The sequence below is a fragment of the Malus domestica genome, chromosome 06 (assembly GCF_042453785.1).
Source record: "Malus domestica chromosome 06, GDT2T_hap1".
Classification (NCBI taxonomy): Eukaryota; Viridiplantae; Streptophyta; class Magnoliopsida; order Rosales; family Rosaceae; genus Malus; species Malus domestica.
In genome coordinates this window covers 28,239,417-28,261,513 of record NC_091666.1, presented here as the reverse complement: position 1 = coordinate 28,261,513, position 22,097 = coordinate 28,239,417, and the positions used below count along the sequence as shown (strand labels likewise).

General features: G+C 40.8%; 2 protein-coding genes, 1 long non-coding RNA gene and 2 pseudogenes across 3 annotated transcripts; 3 read left to right on the top strand and 2 right to left on the bottom strand.

Annotated features, from left to right (window-relative positions):
• The first annotated feature begins 210 nt into the window (after positions 1–210).
• LOC139197080 (uncharacterized) lies at positions 211–1,566 on the top strand. The gene is made up of 4 exons (XR_011582122.1): positions 211–624; positions 708–805; positions 889–986; positions 1,162–1,566. It is a non-coding gene; the product is annotated as an uncharacterized lncRNA (long non-coding RNA).
• An 11,354-nt stretch (positions 1,567–12,920) lies between these two features.
• LOC103441281 (26S proteasome non-ATPase regulatory subunit 6 homolog) lies at positions 12,921–15,825 on the top strand (annotated as a pseudogene).
• Positions 15,826–15,879: 54 nt separating this feature from the next.
• LOC139196917 (cytochrome P450 736A117-like) lies at positions 15,880–17,151 on the bottom strand. The gene is made up of 2 exons (XM_070823276.1): positions 16,849–17,151; positions 15,880–15,978 (listed from the first exon to the last, which is right to left on the bottom strand). The coding sequence occupies exons 1-2, from the start codon at positions 17,149–17,151 to the stop codon at positions 15,880–15,882; spliced, it is 402 nt and encodes a 133-aa protein (XP_070679377.1).
• On the top strand, positions 16,986–20,053 carry LOC139197090 (uncharacterized). The gene is made up of 7 exons (XM_070823697.1): positions 16,986–17,991; positions 18,683–18,805; positions 18,897–18,954; positions 19,038–19,111; positions 19,306–19,394; positions 19,471–19,546; positions 19,664–20,053. The coding sequence occupies exons 1-6, from the start codon at positions 17,788–17,790 to the stop codon at positions 19,538–19,540; spliced, it is 618 nt and encodes a 205-aa protein (XP_070679798.1). The 5' UTR covers positions 16,986–17,787; the 3' UTR covers positions 19,541–19,546; positions 19,664–20,053.
• Positions 20,054–20,336: 283 nt separating this feature from the next.
• On the bottom strand, positions 20,337–21,994 carry LOC139197088 (uncharacterized; annotated as a pseudogene).
• Positions 21,995–22,097: the final 103 nt, after the last annotated feature.

Genomic DNA, 22,097 nt, shown 5'->3' with positions numbered 1-22,097 from the left:
TCCAAGTCACTGAGTGGTTGTGAGACTGCCGAGTATCAAGGTGCAGTAGCATATGGTGGGAGTCCCCCAAGTCTTCAGGCGAAGAGAGTTGCCGAATGAGGTGTCTCGCGTGTTACTAATTTGTCAAAGTAACGAATTCTTGTTTCGATGTCACACATTCGTATATGCTTTATCTAAAAATATTTCCAACTTTTGTGTGTTTGATGCTGCATGCTATTGACTAGACAAGATCAAGTGCAATTAGTGGCTTTTCTCTCTTTTTCATCTTTTCTTTGGTGGAATTGCTTTTCGTTTCCACTAATCAGCCTGAGTGGATGCAAGATAACACCTTTCTCTATAGCTCAGATTGCAAAGTCGTCTTCATGAAAGTTTTTCCTTATCTTGTGAACTACAACATATCCAAATTTGAGATCCATCGGAGTAGTACAACTTCAGAAATTCAAGTATGATGAGTAACTGTTCATCAATGTTCTGTTAATCCGTCAGACTTGTTGTGAGCTTCGAAACTCCATTTTCTCTTGTTCAGATCAACATACTTTCTTCATCGAAGTTGTTCCTTAACTTGTGAACTACAACATATCCAAATTTGAGGTCCCTCGGAGCAGTATAACTCCAGAAATCCAGGTATGATGAGTGACTATTTATCATTTGTCTGTCAACCCGTCAGATTTGTTGTGAGCTTTGAAACTCTATTTTCTCTTGCTCAGATCAGCATGCTTTCTTCATTGAAGTTGTTCCTCAGCTTGTGAACTACAACATATCCAAATTTGAGATCCCTCGGAGCAGTATAACTCCAGAAATCCAGGTATGATGAATGACTGGTTATTATTTTTCTGTCAACCCGTCAGATTTGTTGTGATCTTCGAAACTCCATTTTCTCTTGTTCAGATCGGTATGCTTTCTTCATTGAAGTTGTTCCTCAGCTCGTGAACTACAACATATCCAAATTTGAGATCCCTCGGAGCAGTATAACTCCAGAAATCCAGGTATGATGAATGACTGGTTATTATTTTTCTGTCAACCCGTCAGATTTGTTGTGAGCTTCGAAACTCCATTTTATCTTGTTCAGATCGGTATGCTTTCTTCATTGAAGTTGTTCCTCATCGACTCTTTCATAACATATCAAACATTCAGGATGAACTAACGGTTAAATATTTCCAGATCTTCGAAACATCACAACAGCTTCGAAATCTGCAAGAAGCCGACTATCATGTTTGGAGCTTCAACACTTTAATTTCCGTCGCTCAAACAGAAATGGTTCCTTCTTGAAAGTTGTTCATATGCTCAAGAACTATAGGGTGTCCAAAATTCAGCTCCATTGGAGAAGAGCAGAGGTTACAGAAATTTGATAGATGAAAGGAGGCGGAAGAGGGAGAGAGAGAAAAAGTCTCTTGGGTTGGATTTCTATTTTGGGGCAGATTCCAATTTTTGTAGCACCTTCATTATTGATGAATTGCTTGTACTTTTGTCCATTATGAAACTTGGGACTTTGGCTTGTTGTTGGATCTATTATAATATGTTTGGGAACATATATAAGTGAATAAATAAGAAGGAAAATTTTGGGCCCTTGTGGGTGTAAAACAAAAAATGTTTATGTTTACCCAAGTGTTTTTGTACAAGTTCAAGGGCATCTTGGGTTTTGTGAACAAAATTTGTTTATTTGGAGCAAGGTTTTGTGTTGAAGCTTTGTAGGTGAAGCTTTGGTGTTGAAGCTTTCTAGGTGAAGCTTTGATGGTGAAGCTTTGTAGATGAAGCTTTGTAGATGAAGCTTTCTAGGTGAAGCTTTGATGGTGAAGCTTTGTAGATGAAGCTTTCTAGGTGAAGCTTTGATGGTGAAGCTTTGATGGTGAAAGTATGTAGAGGGAGCTTTCTAGGTGAAGATTTTTTAGGTGAAGCTTTGTAGGTGAAGCTTTTTTAAGTGAAGCTTTTCGGGTGAAGTTTTTTTTTTTTTTTTTTTTTTGGGTGAAGCTTTGTGGGTGAAGCTTTTTAGGTGAAGCTTTGTGGGTGAAGCTTTTCGGGTGAAGCTTGTTGGGTGAAGCTTTTTAGGTGAAGCTTTGTGGGTGAAGCTTTGGAGGTGAAGCTTTTCGGGTGAAGCTTTTTGGGTGAAGCTTTTTAGGTGAAGCTTTGTGGGTGAAGCTTTTTAGGTGAAGCTTTTCGGGTGAAGCTTTTTGGATGAAGCTGTTTTTTTTTTTTTTTTTTTTTATTTTTTGTCGCTTGACACGGTCTTCATTTGCTTGTTTTGTAGTGACTGTGGAAGACGGATTGCTTTCTGATTGAGAAGGGTTCCGGCATCGCTTGCTATGAATGTAAAAGAGTGAGGGCTGAGTTGGCTAAATTACCTCTTTATTGAATTCATTGCCAAATGGCCTTCATTACATAGGATGCCGAACGGCTATAGCTCAACACTTGTATATCGTGAGTCTATTTGTAGTAGTACTTCAAGTGATCAGCGTTCCATGGATGGCCAAGGGTCTTGCCATCGGAGCTTCTAAGTGTGTAAGAGCCAGGGCGACTGATGCCAATGACTTCATACGGTCCATCCCAGTTTGGACTAAGTGTGCCTTCACTCGGGACTCTGTCGCAGAGTAATCTTTTCTTTAAGACCCAGTCTCCTATTTTGAAAGAACGAGGCTTGACCCTAGAGTCATAATAGTTGGAGATGCGCTGCTTGTAGGCGACATTCCTCAAGTGAGCTTGGTTTCTGTGTTCCTCGACTAAGTCCAAGTTGAGGGTGAGTTGTTTGTCATTTTCACTTTGAATGTAGTTCTGGACTCGGAATGTTGCTTGCTCGAGCTCAACAGGGACAACCGCATCTGTGCCAAAGGCAAGTGAGAATGGAGTTTCTCCTGTTGAAGTCCGATATGAAGTGCGATATGACCAAAGAACTTGGGGTACAAATTCTGGCCAACAGCCTTTAGCTTTGTCCAAGCTGGTTTTCAAAGTGCGCTTGATTATTTTGTTGATGGCCTTAACTTGTCCATTAGACTGGGGATGAGCTGGAGAGGCAAAGCATAAGTTGATGTTGAACTTAGAGCAGAACAACCTGAACTTCTTGTTGTCAAACTGTCGCCCATTGTCAGTGACTATCGCATTGGGAATGCCGAATCTACAAAGGATGTTCTTCCACACGAAGTCCTCTATCTTTGCCTCAGTAATGGTTGCCAAGGGTTCTACTTCGGCCCACTTTGTGAAGTAGTCCACTGCAACGACTGCGTAACAGACTTTGCCCTTCCCTGCCGGCATTGGGCCGATCAAATCAAGTCCCCACTGGGCGAAGGGCCAATGGCTGATCATAGGAGTAAGAGGCTCTGAAGGGGAATGAGGAATAGTCGCATATCGTGGACATTTGTCACATGAGCGGGATACTTTGATGGCATCCTGGTGGAGTGTTGGCCAGTAATATCCTTGGCGAAAAGTCTTGTGTGCTAGGGACCGAGATCCAGCATGATCTCCACAGACTCCCTCATGTATTTCCCGAAGGACGATTTCCGCCTCGGCAGGCGTAAGACACCTTAAGTATGGCAGGCTAAAACCTCGCTTATAGAGTTGATCATTGATGATCAGGTAGCGGGTAGACTTGTATCGAATTTGCTTAGCCTGGACTTTATCATTTGGGAGGGTGCCATGAGCAAGGAAATTATAGATCGGGATGATCCAACTATCCCCCTGTTGTAAGTTGCATACTTCTGCGGCCATGGTGCTTGGTGTTGTCAACAGTTCGACATGAATTTTTCTTCCAATCTTGTCTTCCACAGCTGAGGCAAGGCGAGCCAGGGCGTCTGCATGACTGTTTGCCGCTCGAGGAACTTGGGTGATCTGGTAGTGGAAGTGCTTGAGCAAAAGTTGTGTTTGCGCAAGATATGCTGCCATGGAGCTGTCCTTAGCATCAAAGTTGTTGGTAACCTGGTTGACCACTAATTGGGAGTCACTGAAAATATCAATTTGTTTAACCCCGAGGTGTTTGGCCAAACGTAATCCTGCTAGAAGGGTTTCATACTCGGCCTCATTGTTTGATGCCTTGAATTTGAAACGAAGAGCATACTCCATTGCTACTTTGTCGGGCGTAGTCAAGACTAGTCCCGCTCCACAGCCCTGTTGGTTGGATGAGCCATCAACATACGGACTCCATGCTGAGGTCGTTGATTCTACTTTCTGAGCTTCCGATGGTAATGAAGCTACTGCTTCAGGTGTAGAAGCAATGTCAACAGGATATGTGAAGTCGGCGATGAAATCTGCTACTGCTTGACCTTTTTCGGCTGGTTTTGGTTGGTAGGAGATGTCAAACTCACCCAATGCTATCGCCCATTTGATCATTCGCCCAGACGTGTCAGGACTCTGGAGTATCTGTCGAAGAGGGTGATTGGTAAGCACGATGATGGCGTGTGCTTGGAAATAAGGGCGAAGTTTCCGAGCAGACATGACCAATGCTAGAGCTAATTTCTCAATGTTGGAATATCGTGTCTCCGCATCTTGTAGGGCCTTGCTAGCGTAGTAGACGGGCCGTTCGACACCACTGTCCATTCGAATAAGAACAGAACTGACTGCTGAAGCCGAAACCGATAGATAGATGATGAGAGTGTCACCAACTTCTGGTTTGGAGAGCAGAGGGGCTTTACTCATGTACTCTTTGAGGTTCCTGAATGCCTTGGCACATTCTTCCGTCCATGTAATGTACTTCTTATTTCCCTTGAGTGCTTTGAAGAAAGGAGCACATCTGTCTGTGGCCTTAGAGATGAATCTGGTTAAGGCTGCCACCTTGCCAGTAAGGCTTTGGATGTCTTTTGAAGTTATTGGCTCTTTCATGTCGAGGATTGCTTTGATCTTTTCAGGGTTAGCTTCAATGCCTCGTTGGCTAATCATGAAGCCTAAGAATTTGCCAGAGCCCACGCCGAAGGCACATTTGTTGGGGTTCAACCTCATTCGATACCTCTTTAGAATGGTGAAAGTTTCAGATAGGTCGGTGATGTGTTGGTCAGCATGTTTGCTTTTGACTAGCATATCATCAACGTAAACTTCCATGTTCTTCCCAATTTGTTCGGCGAACATTGAATTGACCAGTCTCTGATAAGTTGCTCCTGCATTCTTTAGGCCGAAAGGCATGACTTTATAGCAATATAGTCCACTGTCAGTAGTGAAGGCCGTGTGTTCTTGGTCTGAGGGGTTCATGAGGATTTGGTTGTATCCTGAATAAGCGTCCATAAAGCTCAAGAGCTCACACCCTGCCGTAGAGTCTATAAGCCTGTCAATAAGAGGAAGAGGGAAACTATCTTTCGGACACCCTTTGTTTAGGTCGGTGTAGTCAACACACATCCTCCACAAGACATTTTGAAGCGAAAGACTTTCTTTGGTCGGATTTTTCCTAACAAGGACCACATTTGCTACCCATGTCGGGTAATTGACTTCGCGGACAAAGCCTATGCCTTTGAGTTTTTCAACTTCTGCTTTCATTGCCTCGTATCGTTCAGCGTCATAAGATCTTCGCTTCTGTCTCACCGGCTTGATCTTGGGGTCAATACTCAAACGATGACAGATGACATCGGGAGAGATGCCTGGCATGTCCTCGTATGACCAGGCGAAGACTTCAGTGTTCTCTTTCAAAAAAGATATCAATGCTAACCGAAAGGGGTGGTGACAATGTGGTGCCAATATTCACCATGCGGTCTGGATGATCTCTTGAGATAGGTACCTTCTCCAACTCTTCAGCAGGTTGGGCTTGCTGGGTGAAAGAGTCATCTCGAGGATCATCGGGTTGATTGTTGCTATCAGGAAGATCCAAGGTCGCTTCATCTAGGCTGGTCTTTGTGACTTGGTCATGTACATACAGGGTTTCCTTGGGTCCGGGCAAGTGTTGTTGCTTAACTGAAGTGTTGTAACATGATCGTGCACTAAGCTGATCTCCTCTGATGTAGCCGTTGCCATGGGGGGTTGGAAATTTCATCAACAGCATATGCGTGGATACCATAGCCTTGAGATCATTGATGCCTGTGCGCCCAAAGATGACATTGTATGCCGTTGGGCAGTCAACCACTAGGAAGTTAGTGGTAATGGTAGCCGTGTAAGGGCCTGTACCAATAGTAAAGGGTAAATGTATGCTCCCTAAGGGTTGCACGATATCACCGGAGAAGCTTATCAGAGGAGAAATCGAGCGATCGAGCAAGTGTTCAGCTACACTGAGTGCCCTGAAAGCTTCGGCAAACATGATATTGACCGAAGCCCCTGTGTCTACGAGGATTCGTCGAACATCAAAGTTGGCTATGTGAGCCTCCACGATCAATGGGTCGTTATGAGGGTAGATGATGCCTCTTTCTTCCTCAGGGTAGAAACATATCGGATCCCAGTTAGGCTTTTGATACTTCCCTCCCCTGATGTCTTCCACGTGAAACACTTGGTGACCAGGCCTCAGAATTCGTTCACTGTTTTTCATGGCCCTATTGGAAGATTCAGATATGGGTGTGCCGCCGCTTATGGAATATATGACATTCACCTGGCGTTGGTTACGGTTATCCCTTTGAGGGTGAAGAAGGAATTGATCAATTTTTCCTTCTCGTGCCAAAGCTTCAATACGATCACGGAGGATGATACATTTCTCGCTATCATGGCCGTTATGCTCATGGTAGCAACAAAACATGCCCGCGTTATTCGGGGGCGTGTAATCTGGGTGCCTCGGCTTTGGCTTTGGTATCAGGTGAGCTATGCTGGGGTAAATGGCCGCGCATGTGGCATTCAAGGGCGTGTATGTCTCATACCTTGGGGTAGGGGGTATCTTGACGCGGGTTTGACCCACTGCATTGACTGCCTGGGGGCGAGCGTTATTGTGGCGATACCCTTGGTTATCGGGATAGTGTCCCTTACTCTTTTTACTGGAAGGAGAGTGGTGAGGATGGAAATCCTTCATCTTGCCTTGAAATTGATATGTCTGTTGATTCGGTGAAGCATTATGCAAGGCATGGGGAGGTGCCACTGCTGTTTGGAAAGTCGAGGTCTTCTCATTTAGGTGAGTCTGGCTTCCACCTCCCACTTGTTGATAAAGGATGGTTGTATGGGGTTTCTCCTGATATGTTTTTGCCTCGGCGGAGGCATGGTTATAAGCCTGCGCCATCACCTCAGAGTAAGTCTTCCAAGTATTGGCATTGATCATGTATTTAAAGAAACAATCACGTAGGCCTGCCGTGAAGGCTTTGAGGGCAGTCTTGTCGTCTGCCTCGGCACACCGGGAGTATTCATGGCTGAAGCGGCCAGCATACATACGTAATGACTTGTCTGGCTTCTGGCGGATAGTGTACAAGTCATCTGCAGAGTGCAAGCGATCGGTTTGGAAAATGTGTTGGGAAACAAATAGTTTCCTCAATTCCTTAAATGAGTCTACCGTCTCAGGTGTAAGACGACAATACCAATTTAGAGCTCCACTAGAGAGGGTGGAGGGGAAGAGAAGACATCGCTCTTCGTCGGTGTGCATCCGGTATGCCATGGTGGACTCAAAGAGGTTAAGGTGCTCAATCGGGTCCTCTTTTCCAGTATAAAGTTGCAAGCCAAGCTTTTGCTTTGTCTTTGCTTGAAGGGGGGTATTGAGGATCCTCCTTGTAAGAGGGCCAGGCCTGGGTTGGTTCCAGTCAGGTATTTCAGCCTGACGTTCAGCCTTCAACTTGTTTACTTCCTCAAGAAGTTGTAGGACAAGGGGGTCCTGAGCGGAGTTATGTGTCACTTGAGCTTTCTTTCGTAAATCTCCATCTCCTATTGGAATTAGGAAGGTTTGATCAAGGGCATGTGATTTTTCCCTGGACTCGCTGTACTGGCTTCCAGGGTATGTCTGTCGGAACACCTCTGAGTCCCCTGTACCCTCATGTCTCTCTAGGACTTGTTGCCCATTCCCTAAATTGGTGGCCGGCTTGGGCCGTGGCAGGGGACCGAGTCTCTCGGAAATCCTTGGGTCATTAATCTTTGAGCTTATATGGATGGAATTCTCTCGACGTTGCTTCAGGAAATCCCGACAATCGCGAAAGACGGCTTTCGATCCTTCTGCCCCTTCAGCAAAGAGGTGTCTCCCTCCACTTCTCATGGTTCGGGTCGAAGCAACTGGGTTAAGAGAAGCCTCATGTTGATTATCAAGTCGAGGGGTAATCTGTTCCCTATCAGGGATATCTATGTCGAATGCATGTGACCCTCCATGTTGGAGGGCACCCAGTTGATGGTTGACTTCCACGGGGGCAACAAGCTCGCGTGTCTGAGCTTGCCTAGCTTCGTGGAGTGTCTCGAAGAGCTTCTCATATTGCTCCTGGAGGACCTCATTCCTCATTGCTATCTTGTTGTTCTGAGCTTCCAACTCATCGACTTTAGCTTGAAGAAGAACTCGTTTTCCTTCCTTCTTTCGTTGTTTCGCACTATGTGCAAGGGGGGTGTCATTCTGTGTGCTGTGGCTTCCTTCGCTTCCCATGTTGGAGAGGGATGCCTGATCAAAAGAAAGTGTACGAATGATAGAAACCAGCTTGACACAGCTGAAGAGAGTAGGGATAAGTGTCGTTTCCCACAGACGGCGCCAAATGTTGATGCACAAAATCAGCGAGGACTTTGGTACAACAGAAAGTGTCAGGTTTTATGACCTTCGCTTGGTTGCTTCGGTCACTAGTGAGGATAAGTACGTAAATGAATAGAGACAAAGAAGCAAACACAGGATGTACGTGGTTCACCCAGATTGGCTACGTCCACGGAGTAGAGGAGTTCTTATTAGTAGTGAAGGGCTTACACAAGTACAAAGGATCAAGCTCTCAATTTAGTGAGTTCTTGTGAATGATTTAACACAAATGGCATTAGGCAATATTGTGGGGGAATGACCCCTATTTATAGAAAAACTTGTAGCTTTGTCACATTGACATGTGTCATGTTATGATTGGTTCTTGATGTTGACACGTGCTGCGCTCTGATTGGCTTCTAATCTTGACACGTGTCAAGTAGTGATTGGCCTCCTGGTCGGAGGGGAACTCTTCTGGGTCCTTGACAGTATAGCGTTGGCCGGTGCTCGGTAGTTTCGGGATTGGTCAAGTATGGTACAAACAGAGCAAATAGTGCACTCCAGGTGAGATAGTTAGTGGTAGTGAGCTTAGCGGCACCATTGAACCAATATTCTGGATAGTAATGGAAGAAGGTGACGAAGAAACAGCTGGAGAAGGAGGAGAAAGATTATCAGAGGAAGGAGATGCAGACGACGCCATTGATGACGATTAGGGAAAGGATCGAGAGAGAGTCGTGAGACAGATGGCGAGAGATACCATGATAGAAAACTTATGATTGTATTTCTTAATCAATAAGATTACAACAAATGGTTATATATACAACTAACAAACCTATGAAAAATGACAGCTCACCTAACTAATTTACAGCTCATGAAAACTAACCATATCAGAAAAATATCTTCTAAGTTTTATCTTTTACAATATTAGCCTTAATATATGAGAGCTCACAAAAGAGTAGCAATGATATGCTTCAATCGCATTAAGCTATAACTTACGGTATTGTTGGACTCCTGTGTCAATAAACTCGATGAAAATATCAAGTATGAGACGGAGATGAAGATTATAATTTATGAAAATTGGAAAATAATTGAAGGCATGAGACAAAGACCAATACTTTTGTTTGATTAAAAAATTGGACAATAATGGAAGGCATGAGACAAAGACCATTACTTTTTTTTTTTTGGTAGAAGACCATTACTTTTTGTTTGATTAAAAAAGAAAGACCGATTATAATTTATGAAAATTGGACAATAATTGAAGGCACGAGACAAAGACCAATACTATTTGTTTTGAAAAAAAAAAAAACCAATACTTTTGGCATTTTGTATACCGTGAAACTGAAACCGCGTAGGTTTGTATTTTGCTCTCCAACAATAATTAACGAGGTGAGGTCCTATTAATTCATTACTTAGTACTATAGTTTAGTGATATTTTTCTTTACTTATTAGTGAGTCGTCTTTGGTTTGATTCTCGCTAAAGGTGAATTTGAACTACATTATCACTAATCCATTGTAAAACTTAGTTCACCCCCTCTCCTTAATATAACTGTAAATAATAACGTTTGTTTACAAAATAAAAAATAAAAACCCTCTGTAAAACCAACTACTTTTTAAAACATCCATACAACCAACTGCTTTTTAAGTCTCTAATTTAACACTAGTCATGGGTGAGCTACTAGCTTAATAGGGGTAAAATCAAAATGCATTTAATTCAGCAGAAGCAATAATAAAGCATGAATGCAATGTTTTCTCTTTATTCTATTATGTTAACCCAATCATCAAATAACTCTATTTCTCTTTTCAATAGTCATTTTTCAGTCCACGAATTCGAAACTCAATTTGATTATTTTATCTGATTTTAACTGAAAGGGTTTCGCTCCCTTATTTGGTGACTTTGAGCAGAACATAGATCTAGGTGCCCCGAGCGTAGACTCAACTACTTTTAGTTCCATGTTTCTATAAATCTCATACTTTCCAATTTAAGATTCCAACAAATGATTATAGTCATTAATACTCTTCCAACGATTCCACCAAGTATGACATATTTATCGTTCATAAAAATTTTGTATCAATCTACCAAAGTGCAATTCTTGTTTCTTGCCAGATTCTAGACTCCAAGTAGCTCAACATCGCTGCCAATTCTTTATAAGGAAAACTAATGAAAATGGTTCGGAAATTTTGAGTTTTAACGATAAAGTGAATAGTACCATGATTGACTTTTTAATGTAAAAATATGATTTTTCATTAAAATGAACAGTACTGTGGGCTTTTCGTTAAAACTCCCATCTTTTAAATAAGTCTTCAATCACATTGGTGGTCTGGGAACACTAATCCATGCATAATAGTCAATCGGTCCAGGAACACCAATCCATAACAGTCAATCGGTGATGGTCTTGGTAACAATAGTTGTTAATATAAAGAGTAAATTGTAGCAATGGTCCATCAACTTTAATCAAATTGGAGCAATGGTCCCTGAACTAAAAATCCATTACCATTGGTCTCTCAACTTATCAAAATGTGTGGTTATAGTCATTTTCATCAATTTCGTCAAAATTTTGTCAAAATAAGTTATGTTGGAATAATCATTCATATAATTAGGGTCCCTCAACTCATCAAAGTGTGTAATTATGGTTATTTTCGTCAACTACGTCAATTTTTTTGTTAAAACGAGTTATATTGGAAGAACCATTGCTATAATTGGGTTAAAGTAAGAGATTATTTTTCTAGTTGAATTAAAGTTGAGGGACCAATAGTAATAGATTTTTAGTTGAGGGACCATGGCTGCACGTTTTGATAAGTTGAGGGACCCATGGTAATGAATTTTTAGTTGAGAGACCATTGCTCCAATTCAGTTAAAGTTAAGGGACAATAGCTACAATTTACTCTAATATAAACTAGCAGATGAACAATTTCATTTATTTATTTATTTTTGTTTGTTTATTAAAAAATGTAATTAGTTTTTAAAATTTAAAAAAAAATATATTTATAAAATATGAGACAATAATGGGACAGTTTTTCTAACGTGGACATTTTTTTTTAATTTTTTAAATATATTACATAATTATTAGTTTGTCCTTATATTGTAAATATTGTGTATTTTTTTTAAGAAACAATATTTTCTACATTAAAGGGAAGAGGTGGCTTGAGCCTCACAATGGGCAAGCAATAATGTGGTTCAAATTCGCCTTTAGCGATAATCTAACCTAAGACCTCTCACTAACAAGTGAAGAAAGGTTAGAATAGGAAAAATAAAAATATGATTGTCATTTTTAGAAAAATGATTGTTGACAGAGCCTCTATGTTATAATAGCATTAACATAAGCATTTTTATTTTGTTCTTAAAATGGGAAGGATGGAGGGAGGGAGAGAGAATGTGGGTGGGAGTAGGACTGTAGGAGTAGGAGGTTTTTGTATTAAATTTGTCCATCATTTTTTTGTGATAGAAGACTAAATAATCGTTTCACTCTCTTGTGGTTGATAAAAAAGATTCTATTAATAAGTAGTTTAGATTATATTGAGTATCTATTTTCAATTAAAAACAAAGTAAAAAGAAAAGCAAGCTCAGTCTAACATGGCAAGCACGACACAAGTATAATTAGATATCTGGTCTGGATTGCGCTAGGCTAAAGGTTTCAAATATGAGATGGGCCAACCCATCTTGTTTATTAAATGAGTTAACACGAGCACGACACGAGGCACGATTGAGCCGGACTTAATTAGCTTGGCATGTTGTAATGAGAACGTAGGAACCAAAAAATGAGGGACATGATAGAACTAGCACAAATTAAAAAGAGAACCGCCACATAAATACTCTTGGAGATTATAGAAGGATAGCAGTGAGAATGTAGAGTAACTTACTTTTGGAGATATGAACTAAACTTTTAATAACAGTCACCCAATGCCCTCGAGATTCTGTGTTCAATTTTGGGTCGTTTATGTGTTATACTTGTTATTTTAACAGGTGATCTGATAATAACCCGACTTATTAACGTGTTGACCCGAACTTGTTATTTTCGTGTTATTTTATGTCGAGAAGATATGGGAAACATGCTCAAATTCATTTGATTGAATATTTGACCCAACTCTTTGTTGTTTGAAAAAAAATCCCCTACTTCAATTGGTATTTTTTCACGAAAAGCATAGATTGTTTTGACCTCAATTGATATTTGTTTACCAGGAACAAAACTAACATGATTACGACTAATCAAATAAGGTAAAAGAGATCTGATTCTAGCAACAATGATTTTAAAGATCACTTTATAAAGAGTGCAATTTACCGATTTAGAAATCACCTTATAAAAAGTGCAAATATGATCCAAAATTTTCATTTTATATCTATAAAAATAATTTGGAGCCCATTCAAATTTTCATTCTAGCCTGATTACCAATTTACCTTTCGTGTTGAAAAAGACAAACCTGTTACCGAGCGAGATAGTAAACACCCGTCACTAGGCCAAATCCCACCGTCGTTTCGCTACTCCTTCAAGCAAAGCACAAAGAACTCCCAACTCGGGGACCCATCTCACCGACCGAGTCACCACCACCGATTCCAAATGGAAGCCCAAGAGGGGACGCAGCAGCCGCACCTCGTGCTCGCAAACAAGCTCTTCCTCCTCTCCCATTCCGATGTCCCGGACATCGAAAAGGTCCAACTAAGGGAGGAGGTTTTTGCCTCCCTCAAAGCCGACGGTAAGATCGCCCATTTTTTACTAAACTGAACCGGTTTTCGCATTGCCTGTGCTTTCAATTTCGGTTTTTGCGTATCGGGAATTGAGTTTCGGTTTGGGGGATTTTGTAGATATGGCGCCGTTGTACGAAACCCTAGTCGCCGAATCAATGCTCGAGCTGGACCAGGGCGTTATGGACTCGATGAGGGCGAAGAACCAGGAGGAGCTCAAGAAGCTCGATGAAAAGTGAGTGCTTTATTGAGGTTTTTTTTTTTTCGATTTTAATTTTGATTTTGGTCCAGATTCTGTTTGGTTACTGAGAATTGTGAGAAAAGGAACTAGGGATTGAAATTTATGCTTTGAACTCTTCACTGTGATTCGAAGCTATGAAAATTTGCAATTGCTTTGGAACTTGTTGAACTAGGCTTGCACAAGTGATGTATTTTTGTTAGATCGGATGCTGATGAAGCATGATTTCTCCATTGACTTAATCGCAATCCGTTGGGAGTTTTACTGTAAATTAAGCAGGTTGACAAGATTTGTTTGAATTGTATAGTGTGAAAAATATTGTTGTTTATACTATTATTATAGCCATTGCGATCAAGTAATTTCCGTTACCTAGTTATATGGTTGGCTTTGTTTAGGATTGCTGATGCGGAAAAGAACTTGGATAACTTGTTGAATTAGGCTTTACACAGGTGATAAAGTTTTGTGAGATTGGATGCTAATGGAGTATGAGTTCTCCGTTGACCAACCGTTGGGATTTTTACAGTGGGCTAAGTAGAAAGACAATATGTGTTTGAATTTTCTAGTTTGAAGAACTTTGTTATTTGTGCTATTATTATAGCCGTTGTGATCAAGTAGTTTCCTTTACCAAGTAGCTTATCTGGTTACCTTTGTTTAGGATTGCTGATGCGGAAGAAAACTTAGGGGAAAGTGAGGTTTGAGAAGCTCATTTGGCCAAGTCCCTGTTTTTCATTCGGATTGGCGACAAGGTAAATAAGTTGTAACTTATTTGTTCTACGAGTCATATCTGCCTTTTATTTTCCCCCTTTTAGTGGTATTCCCCAATTTGACTTTAAACTTCTTCCCTTATGAACCTAGGAGAAAGCTTTGGAACAACTCAAGGTAATGGAAAGCAGGACAGTTGCAGTTGGGCAAAAGATGGACTTGGTCTTCTATACACTGCAACTCGGTTTCTTTTACATGGATTTTGACCTCATTTCTAAGAGTATTGACAAAGTGAAGAAGTAGTAGTGACATGGATCTGTGACCTGCATTTTTTTTGTTTTTAAATTTGGTAGTTGAGCTTTGTTTGTAACCATTGTATCATGATATCAGCTTATTTGAAGAGGGAGGTGATTGGGAAAGGAAGAACTGTTTGAAGGTGTATAAAGGCTTGTACTGCATGTCCACTCGCAATTTTAAGAAGGCTGCTGATTTGTTCTTGGGTTCCATTTCTACCTTCACCACTTATGGGATATTTTGTATGACATCTTCATATTTTATACCGTCCTTACAAGCATTATATCGTTGGACAGAGTTTCTTTAAAACAAAAGGTAAATTGCTTTCTTACCACATGTTTTGTGATTTCACCTTCTTGTTTTATGTGTTTCTACCATTGTGTTAGTAATGTTTGTTCTTACAAGAAATTATTAATTTCAAACAATATGTTGCAGGTCGTGGATGCTCCAGAAATATTGACAGTGATTGGGAAAATTCCCTACCTTACAGAGTTTTTGAACTCTCTATATGATTGCCAATACAAATCATTTTTCAAAGCATTTGGTAAGTAGATCTATCCAGCGATAAATGTCTGACATGATATATTAATCTATCTGCATGATATTAGACTCTTGGTTTGCATGTTCATAAGCTACCTGAGCTTCAATTGGTCCTGTCATATATCAACCAAATCAATAAATTTCATAGTTGTAATTTCTTTCTTTCTTTTCTTTTTTGTTTTTCAGCTGGCCTGACAGAGCAGATAAAGTTGGACCGTTATTTGCACCCACACTTCCGTTATTACATGAGGGAGATCAGAACTGTTGTTTATTCTCAGTTCTTGGAGTCCTACAAGAGTGTTACTATTGAAGCTATGGCTAAAGCTTTTGGCGTGACCGTGGATTTCATTGATCTGTAAGTGACTGAGTCTTATGGTTACCTTGTTTCAGGTTTACTTTATATAGTTTAAAAAAAATTTGGTCCTTGATTTCGTGGAGATGCTGTTAAGTATTTTACGTTTACATGTTTTCTGCATATATCTAACCCATTCTACGACATACAGGGAGCTATCTCGTTTCATTGCAGCAGGGAAGCTTCATTGCAAGATTGACAAAGTTGCCGGTGTTTTAGAAACCAATCGTCCTGATGCTAAGAATTCACTGTACCAAGCAACCATCAAGCAAGGGGACTTCTTATTGAACCGCTTCCGCATCCAGAAGCTATCTCGTGTCATTGACCTGTAGGTAGGCTTTCTGCATTTTGAATGTGGTCATAAAGAACTTCAGAGCATAGCAACTTGTGCGTTTTCACTTTTAATTAGATGAAACTAAGTTGTATTTGTCTTTTTTTTCTCCGAATTTGTGTCGAACGGAAGTACTTGTATCGAGGTTCTCCTTTTCCTTTCTAATTGCTGTTCATTCATGGTAGCTTTTTGAGTGCGAGAACTTGGAACATCTGCTGCCTACTGTGTTTAATTGCTGTTATTTCCCTAATTTCTCATTGTTTGGAGCGTCGTTGGATTCGATAAAAGATGCACAAGCATATATGATAGCATATAACAAAAGTACATACATTCTTGTCTAACCCAAGACAAGAATACAGATACATTACAGCAAATCCAGTACAACACCAAATACAGCAAATCCAATCTAAACCACTTGTTGGAACCCTGCAGCTTCCTCTCTACCGTACATTTTCAGAAAGATGGAATTTCGTACGGGACAGCAACGGCCTCGACAGGGTACTTTCGATGTTCGGTTTTTTGTACGCTTAGGATCTCTTGCAATCACACAAACCAAGAATTTTTTTCATTGTGATCGGAACGAGGAAGGGGGTATATGTGTTTTTATATAAGTGGTGAGAAATTTATTTTTTAAGTTATTAACTTTTTAACACAAATATTTCACTATTTGTATAGTAACACGTGATGTACCATTCCGTATACCAGTCACACTGAAAAAAATTTCCTTGGTCACCCCGTCACATTGTCTCTAACAAAACCCATAACTTTTAGCATATGTTATCTCCTCATTACTACATATTCTCACAAGTCATAGTGAACGCAAGGAAAGAGATCTACTTCATATCTCATTGTCTGAAATCTAGGGATCAAGTAATTCGAATCACTCAGATTGAATCAGATGGCCACTATTAACTTATTCCGTCAGCTTACCTCACACAAATCAAAGACTACGATTTTTAACCAAATACTCGAATTTTCTGGTTTTTAGGTTCGGATGCTAAGGTGTGGAGAGGATCCAAATTGTGAATGCAAAACTTTTTATTTTTTTTTCTCATAGAATTGGACGTGGCTGCTGGTGCCGCCTGATACATACAGCCGAAAGGGTGACTCTTTTGTTAAAGTTTCTAAAATGGGGCCCAAAAAAGCAATAAGGGAGGTGGAAAAAGCGGTTTTTTGTACGCTTAGGATCTCTTGCAATCCGCCATACATTGACCAGTACTTGTGTCTTGGCTTTAATGTTGCAACCATGTATTTTCACATCGCCGGTCGACAGCCTGGGAATCAGTAGCGGAACTGAAGGGTGTAGTTGAAGAGTCTCCTTGATCACGTCCTTCAAGTAGTGCATTTCGACCAAATCATCCTCTCTATCTGTTTTGCTTGCAACTATTCCCCTCCCCTCACTTTGCGACTTGTTAATGACCCTTGGATGCCTTGTAAGCTCAGCCATCGCCCACTCGAGGATTGTATGCGTGGTATCAGTACCCGTAGTAAACATATCCTGCGAAGACATCGATGATTAGCGAACTAATTATGTTAATTATCTACACACAAACACAGAGAGTATATATTTGAACAAAATCCAGGATTTATTGAGAGAGCTGCTGCACCAACTGGACACCCACAAGAGTAGCCAAGGCCTACATATGATCTGCACACCCAATGTATGCAAACCCTAGCAAGCTGATGATCGATGTGGAACAGCGATGGAGTTCAAGAGGAGATTCTTTACACAAGCCATATCTAAATCTTCAGCTGATGTTGGCAGTTTCTGATCGAACTTCTGCACTACATTTGCCAAAGCAAGCTCAATAATAACCGAGGAAAACTGAATTGCTGGGCAGCTCCTCCGGCCAGCTCCCATACGGAAGGTTTTGGAAGTCATTCACTTTGTAATCTATTTCACTATTCACGAACCTCTCCGGCTTGCTGTGATATTTCGGTTCTCTTGGTAATGTCCCACACATTCATTATAACTTGTGTGTTCGCTTTAATGTCGTAGCCATTTATTTTCACATCTTCGTTTGATATTCTGGGGATTAGTAATGGAACGACAGGATATAAGCGAAGAGCCTCCTTGATCACTATCTTGGTTTGATATTCTGGGGACTAGGAAAGGCTACTTCTGATTTGTGTTTTGTAGTATTTGATGCCATTTGTGGAACATGAGCACTATGAGATTCCGCGTAACTGTCAACTTCATCCCGACAACGATCTATTTAGAGATCAGGAAGAGCACAAGATTCATTTGGATATAAACGAATGGCAGTGCGGATACTGTAAGAAAAGCTTCCGTGCTGAAATGTTTCTTGATCAACATTTTGACAACAGACACAACAATCTTCTGAATGTAGTATGTGGACTGTATTTCCTTGCTTTAATATGTTAGGAATTAGGAACACTTGTCCAAATAGTGCAAGAAGCAATTTCATTTTCAGCTGGCCCTCTTCGCATTTGTTATCCTCTGTTCTATTTATATTTTGTTCTTCTAGTTGATAAACCTCAAATTATCTCTATTCAGCTTATCTGCAAATGAAAGAACTTTTCTTTTAAAAGCGTTTGCATCTAGTCCATGTTTATCAGTTCCCTATTGTGTTGGGGTTTCATAAACGTGCTTTCGAAAAAATAATTAAGCAAATTTAAGGTTATCATTTTAGTTGTAGGCTTGTAGCATGATGCAATAAATTAGATCATAAAACTATTTCTTAAAAAATGACGAAGAACAATTACATGGCTTAAACTTCTGTACAAGATCGCATTGTATAACACAGATAAAGAAATATTTAAGTGATAATCTTTCCTTTCTTAAGATGTGTATTTTGTACCTTGGGACTCCGGGGAAGGGTAGTTAGCATCTGGAGTTGTTTCAAAGTCCGAAGAGCTATTCTCCATCTGCTTCAAGCATACTTGCATTATACATCAATACATGATTATAAATTTATTTGATCTCTATCTTTTCTATTATATCTTTAATCGTATGTATGATTTTTGTTTCCGTCATATGGTTTCTCTTTTGCTCTTTGAAAAAAATTTGATGAATGCAGAGTGGCAGCAAGTGCTTAGCTGATTTATGCGGAGCTTTGCATTGCGATGCTGTGATGAATACCAAGTCGAGCAAAACCAAATGCAATCCTGCATCTGTTGCACGGAATCACCACCTATGTGAGGTTGCTTTAAGGCACTATAATTGGTTGTATTGTTGATTCTTGTACATTACCTTGTTTAATCCTTTTTACTTTTTCCCCTTTTATAATGTAGGGTCTTGCCAATAGCTGTTTTCCGATTAATCAAAGTCCTTCAGCCCGCCGTCTTAATGGTATTTCTTTTTGCTCTTGTTGATATAATTTCAGATAGGTTATTGTTTATTATACTTGTGCTTACACTTTGATTTGTTGGTAGAGTTTTTCTTGCACCAATTTTGTCATGCTCATACTTGCTCGGGGAAACGGAAGCTTTTTCCTAGAGGAGGAAGGGTAAGGTCTCAGTCTCTTATTGCAGTAGATTTTGCTATAAAGAATGAACTGTTCCATAGTTTCAATCTTCTGGCTTATTTTCCATTGCAGTTTTGCAAGGATTGTCTGTCATTTTTTATATCTGTATTTTTCCTTCTTTTTTGAAGATTTTTGAGTCACGGAGGATATGTTGTCGCGTTGTTTTGTATTTGCAGAAACATATAAGTGTATTCTACCTGGCTATCTCCATACTGACTTTGATGCTGCTCCCTATTTTCTATCTGATAGTGTATTTGCACCAAAGGTATCACTTTTTCGGACACTTAAAATTCACATTTGGATTCGTTGCAGGATTTTCCTAATTTGTTTGCAATTTGCAGAGAGATGAGGAAAGGAACCCAAGAGCTTAGGCGCATTTCAAAAGTTGGGCAGAAAACAAAACCCTCGTAGTCGCTGGTAAGCTATACACAAGTTCATTTATAGATAGTTCATACCACCATGAAAGATGTGTAAGTAAATCACAAAGTGCGACTCGAATTTCTAATTCTATATGTTTCATATGTTTAAATTCAGGGAGTTGGAGTCGTTGAAATGACCATCTAGGATTTCAGGCGCAAACTTGCCGTTCAACATATTTTCTTGTAGATCTGCATGCTATACGTCACACAGAGGAGTATGTTGCACACGAATGATGCAAGAAAGCCAAATTCTTGATCATCGTCTTCAAAGTTGCTCCAGACATGACGTATCATTCCCTTAATAAAGGCACTGGTGGATGACGAAAGTAGAACTAGTTGCTAACAATCTATTTCTTCCATACACCTGTAATTCAACGGCTATAGTTTGTTGTCGTTCATCGTCCAAACTTGCAATTCGGCCTCATGTTTTGAAGGTTTGTGGATCATTGATTTTCTTACATTTGAAGATTTTTCTTAAGTTATAAGAGAACAAGTACTTTGTTTCTGGTTGGTTGAGCAAACAAAAAACAGAAGGAAAAGCCTTTGCCAATGATATTTGATTACAAATGTAAAATGTTACAAGCCTTCCCCTTACGACTCATGTTTCAATCGACCTCAACATATTCTTCTCCGCGATGCCTCGCCCATTGCCGGGAACTTGAACATGTTAGTTTCTTGAATATGCTCAGCTGGTCGCTTATCACTTGAATGACGCATGTTCCGGCCATGGTTCTCTGCTGCACCATTTTCTCGTCGACTATGACAACGATAGGTGCAAGAGTAGAATCTCTCTTCTGATGCTCTGCTATGTAGAAATTACAAAGCCTTCAGCTTTGATGATGCCATGAAACTACTTGAATGCTAGTGTTCCACTCTAGTACTCTACCACCAGACGCTGCAGGTACATGGAATTGCACTTAGCTTACGGAGCTACAACCGCAAATGCAAGCGATATCAATTCATTCGACAAAAGGAAACCATCTGGATCACTTAGCCGAATGTAGGCAGGACTTCTTTCAGTCTCGTCCTCGTTTACTAGCAAGGTGTTGAATTCATCTGCAGCGATGGCCCTTCCCTCGTTTACTACCAAATGCTTCTCCGAAATACTTCAAGTCCAAACCTCTTGAAGTCCTAAGAGAGAGCATAACAACATCCGTGGCCATGTCCTGCACCGTACGAGGACTCTCACCGCACTCCACCAAATCATTCTCCATTTTCTCCACATAACCTGTGTACTCTTTCATCCTCTTTGGTCTCGAAAACCTCACGCCATCGACGTAGCTAGTGGAGCCAAGGCCGAAAGCATAGAAAGGCTTGTTCTTCCAATAAGTTAGATTGTGTTTGCAGTGATATCCACTCTTGCAGTAACTGCTAATTTCTAGAGGTTGTAACCTGCATCCGAAGGCGTCCTAGACGCCATCTTATAGAACTCAGCAGACCGCATTTCTGAAGGCAACGAGAACTCCCCTAGTGGATACCTGCAAACAAAAAAACTCCAACTTCAGGACCAAATTCATTCCAAAACTAAAACCGTAGATTTCATCACTCGCTCCACTTACAACCCCCTGAATTTCGTGCCTTGTTCGGCTGCAAATCATAAACTGACACATGGGTAAGACGAGCTTCTACCGTCAACCTCAAGCTCTCCTCCCATATTTCCGGGGTCTGGTGAGGCAGAGAAGAGATAAGATCCATGCTCCAATTTTCAACCCCACATTCCCCAACAATCTCCGTAGCCTCATAAACCTCCCGAACGCCATGAGCTCTCCCACAAGCTTTCAGCAGCTCTTCTTGAAACGCCTGAACTCCCAACGACACCCCATTCACACCCAACTCCATCAATCCCTGGTCCATCTCCATCGACACCTGAGCCTCCGAACTCAACCCGAATTTCAGACTCAACGTCTCCAAAACGGAATCCACGAGCTTTGGCGGCACAAGAGATGGCGTGCTGCCGCCAAAAAACACCGTCTCCAGAGGCGGGTCGGTCTTGTTTTCGGCCTTCGTGGCGTTGATTTCCCGGCAGAGTAACTGGACGTATTTTGTCATTCCCGGGTCGTCTTCGGTTTGGGCGGAAGCACCGCCGAGGACGACGATTGTGAAGTCGCATTAGTGACAGCGCTGTCGGCAGAAAGAGAGGTGGATGTAGGCGGAAGTGGATGGCGGGAGAATAATGGTGGGGGCTTTGGTTGAGGCATTTTTTCGAACATTTGGCGCTGTGTGTGCGAAGCAGGTGAAGGTAGCGTCTGGCGGTGGCTTCCGCCAGTGGCGAAGCCAGAAATTTTCAAGGGGAGGGGCGAAATTTAAAAGCGTACAAAATTCCAAAAAATATGTAGACAACAAAATCATTTTATATAGTAAAAAATTTAAGTGTCGTTTGTAATGTATTAATACAAACAAGTTACAACTGTTATCGTTCGTAATGTATTAATATAAACAAGTATGATGTCACACCCCATTCCTAATTAAAAATAGTTTTGGGGTCTTAATTGGTGAGCCCAAGGCCCACCCCCTGATATCTGTCCCTTTCTCCCATACTCCCTCTCTCA

Excerpts from the sequence above, each read along its gene's own strand:
- LOC139196917 (XM_070823276.1), bottom strand. The coding sequence starts at position 17,151 with ATGTCTTCGCAGGATATGTTTACTACGGGTACTGATACCACGCATACA. Across the intron at positions 15,979-16,848 it reads AGACACAAGTACTGGTCAAT|ACAAGAATGTATGTACTTTT; the intron begins GTATGGCGGATT and ends GTCTTGGGTTAG.
- LOC139197090 (XM_070823697.1), top strand. The coding sequence starts at position 17,788 with ATGCCATTTGTGGAACATGAGCACTATGAGATTCCGCGTAACTGTCAA. Across the intron at positions 18,806-18,896 it reads GGAATCACCACCTATGTGAG|GGTCTTGCCAATAGCTGTTT; the intron begins GTTGCTTTAAGG and ends TTTATAATGTAG. Across the intron at positions 18,955-19,037 it reads TTCAGCCCGCCGTCTTAATG|AGTTTTTCTTGCACCAATTT; the intron begins GTATTTCTTTTT and ends ATTTGTTGGTAG.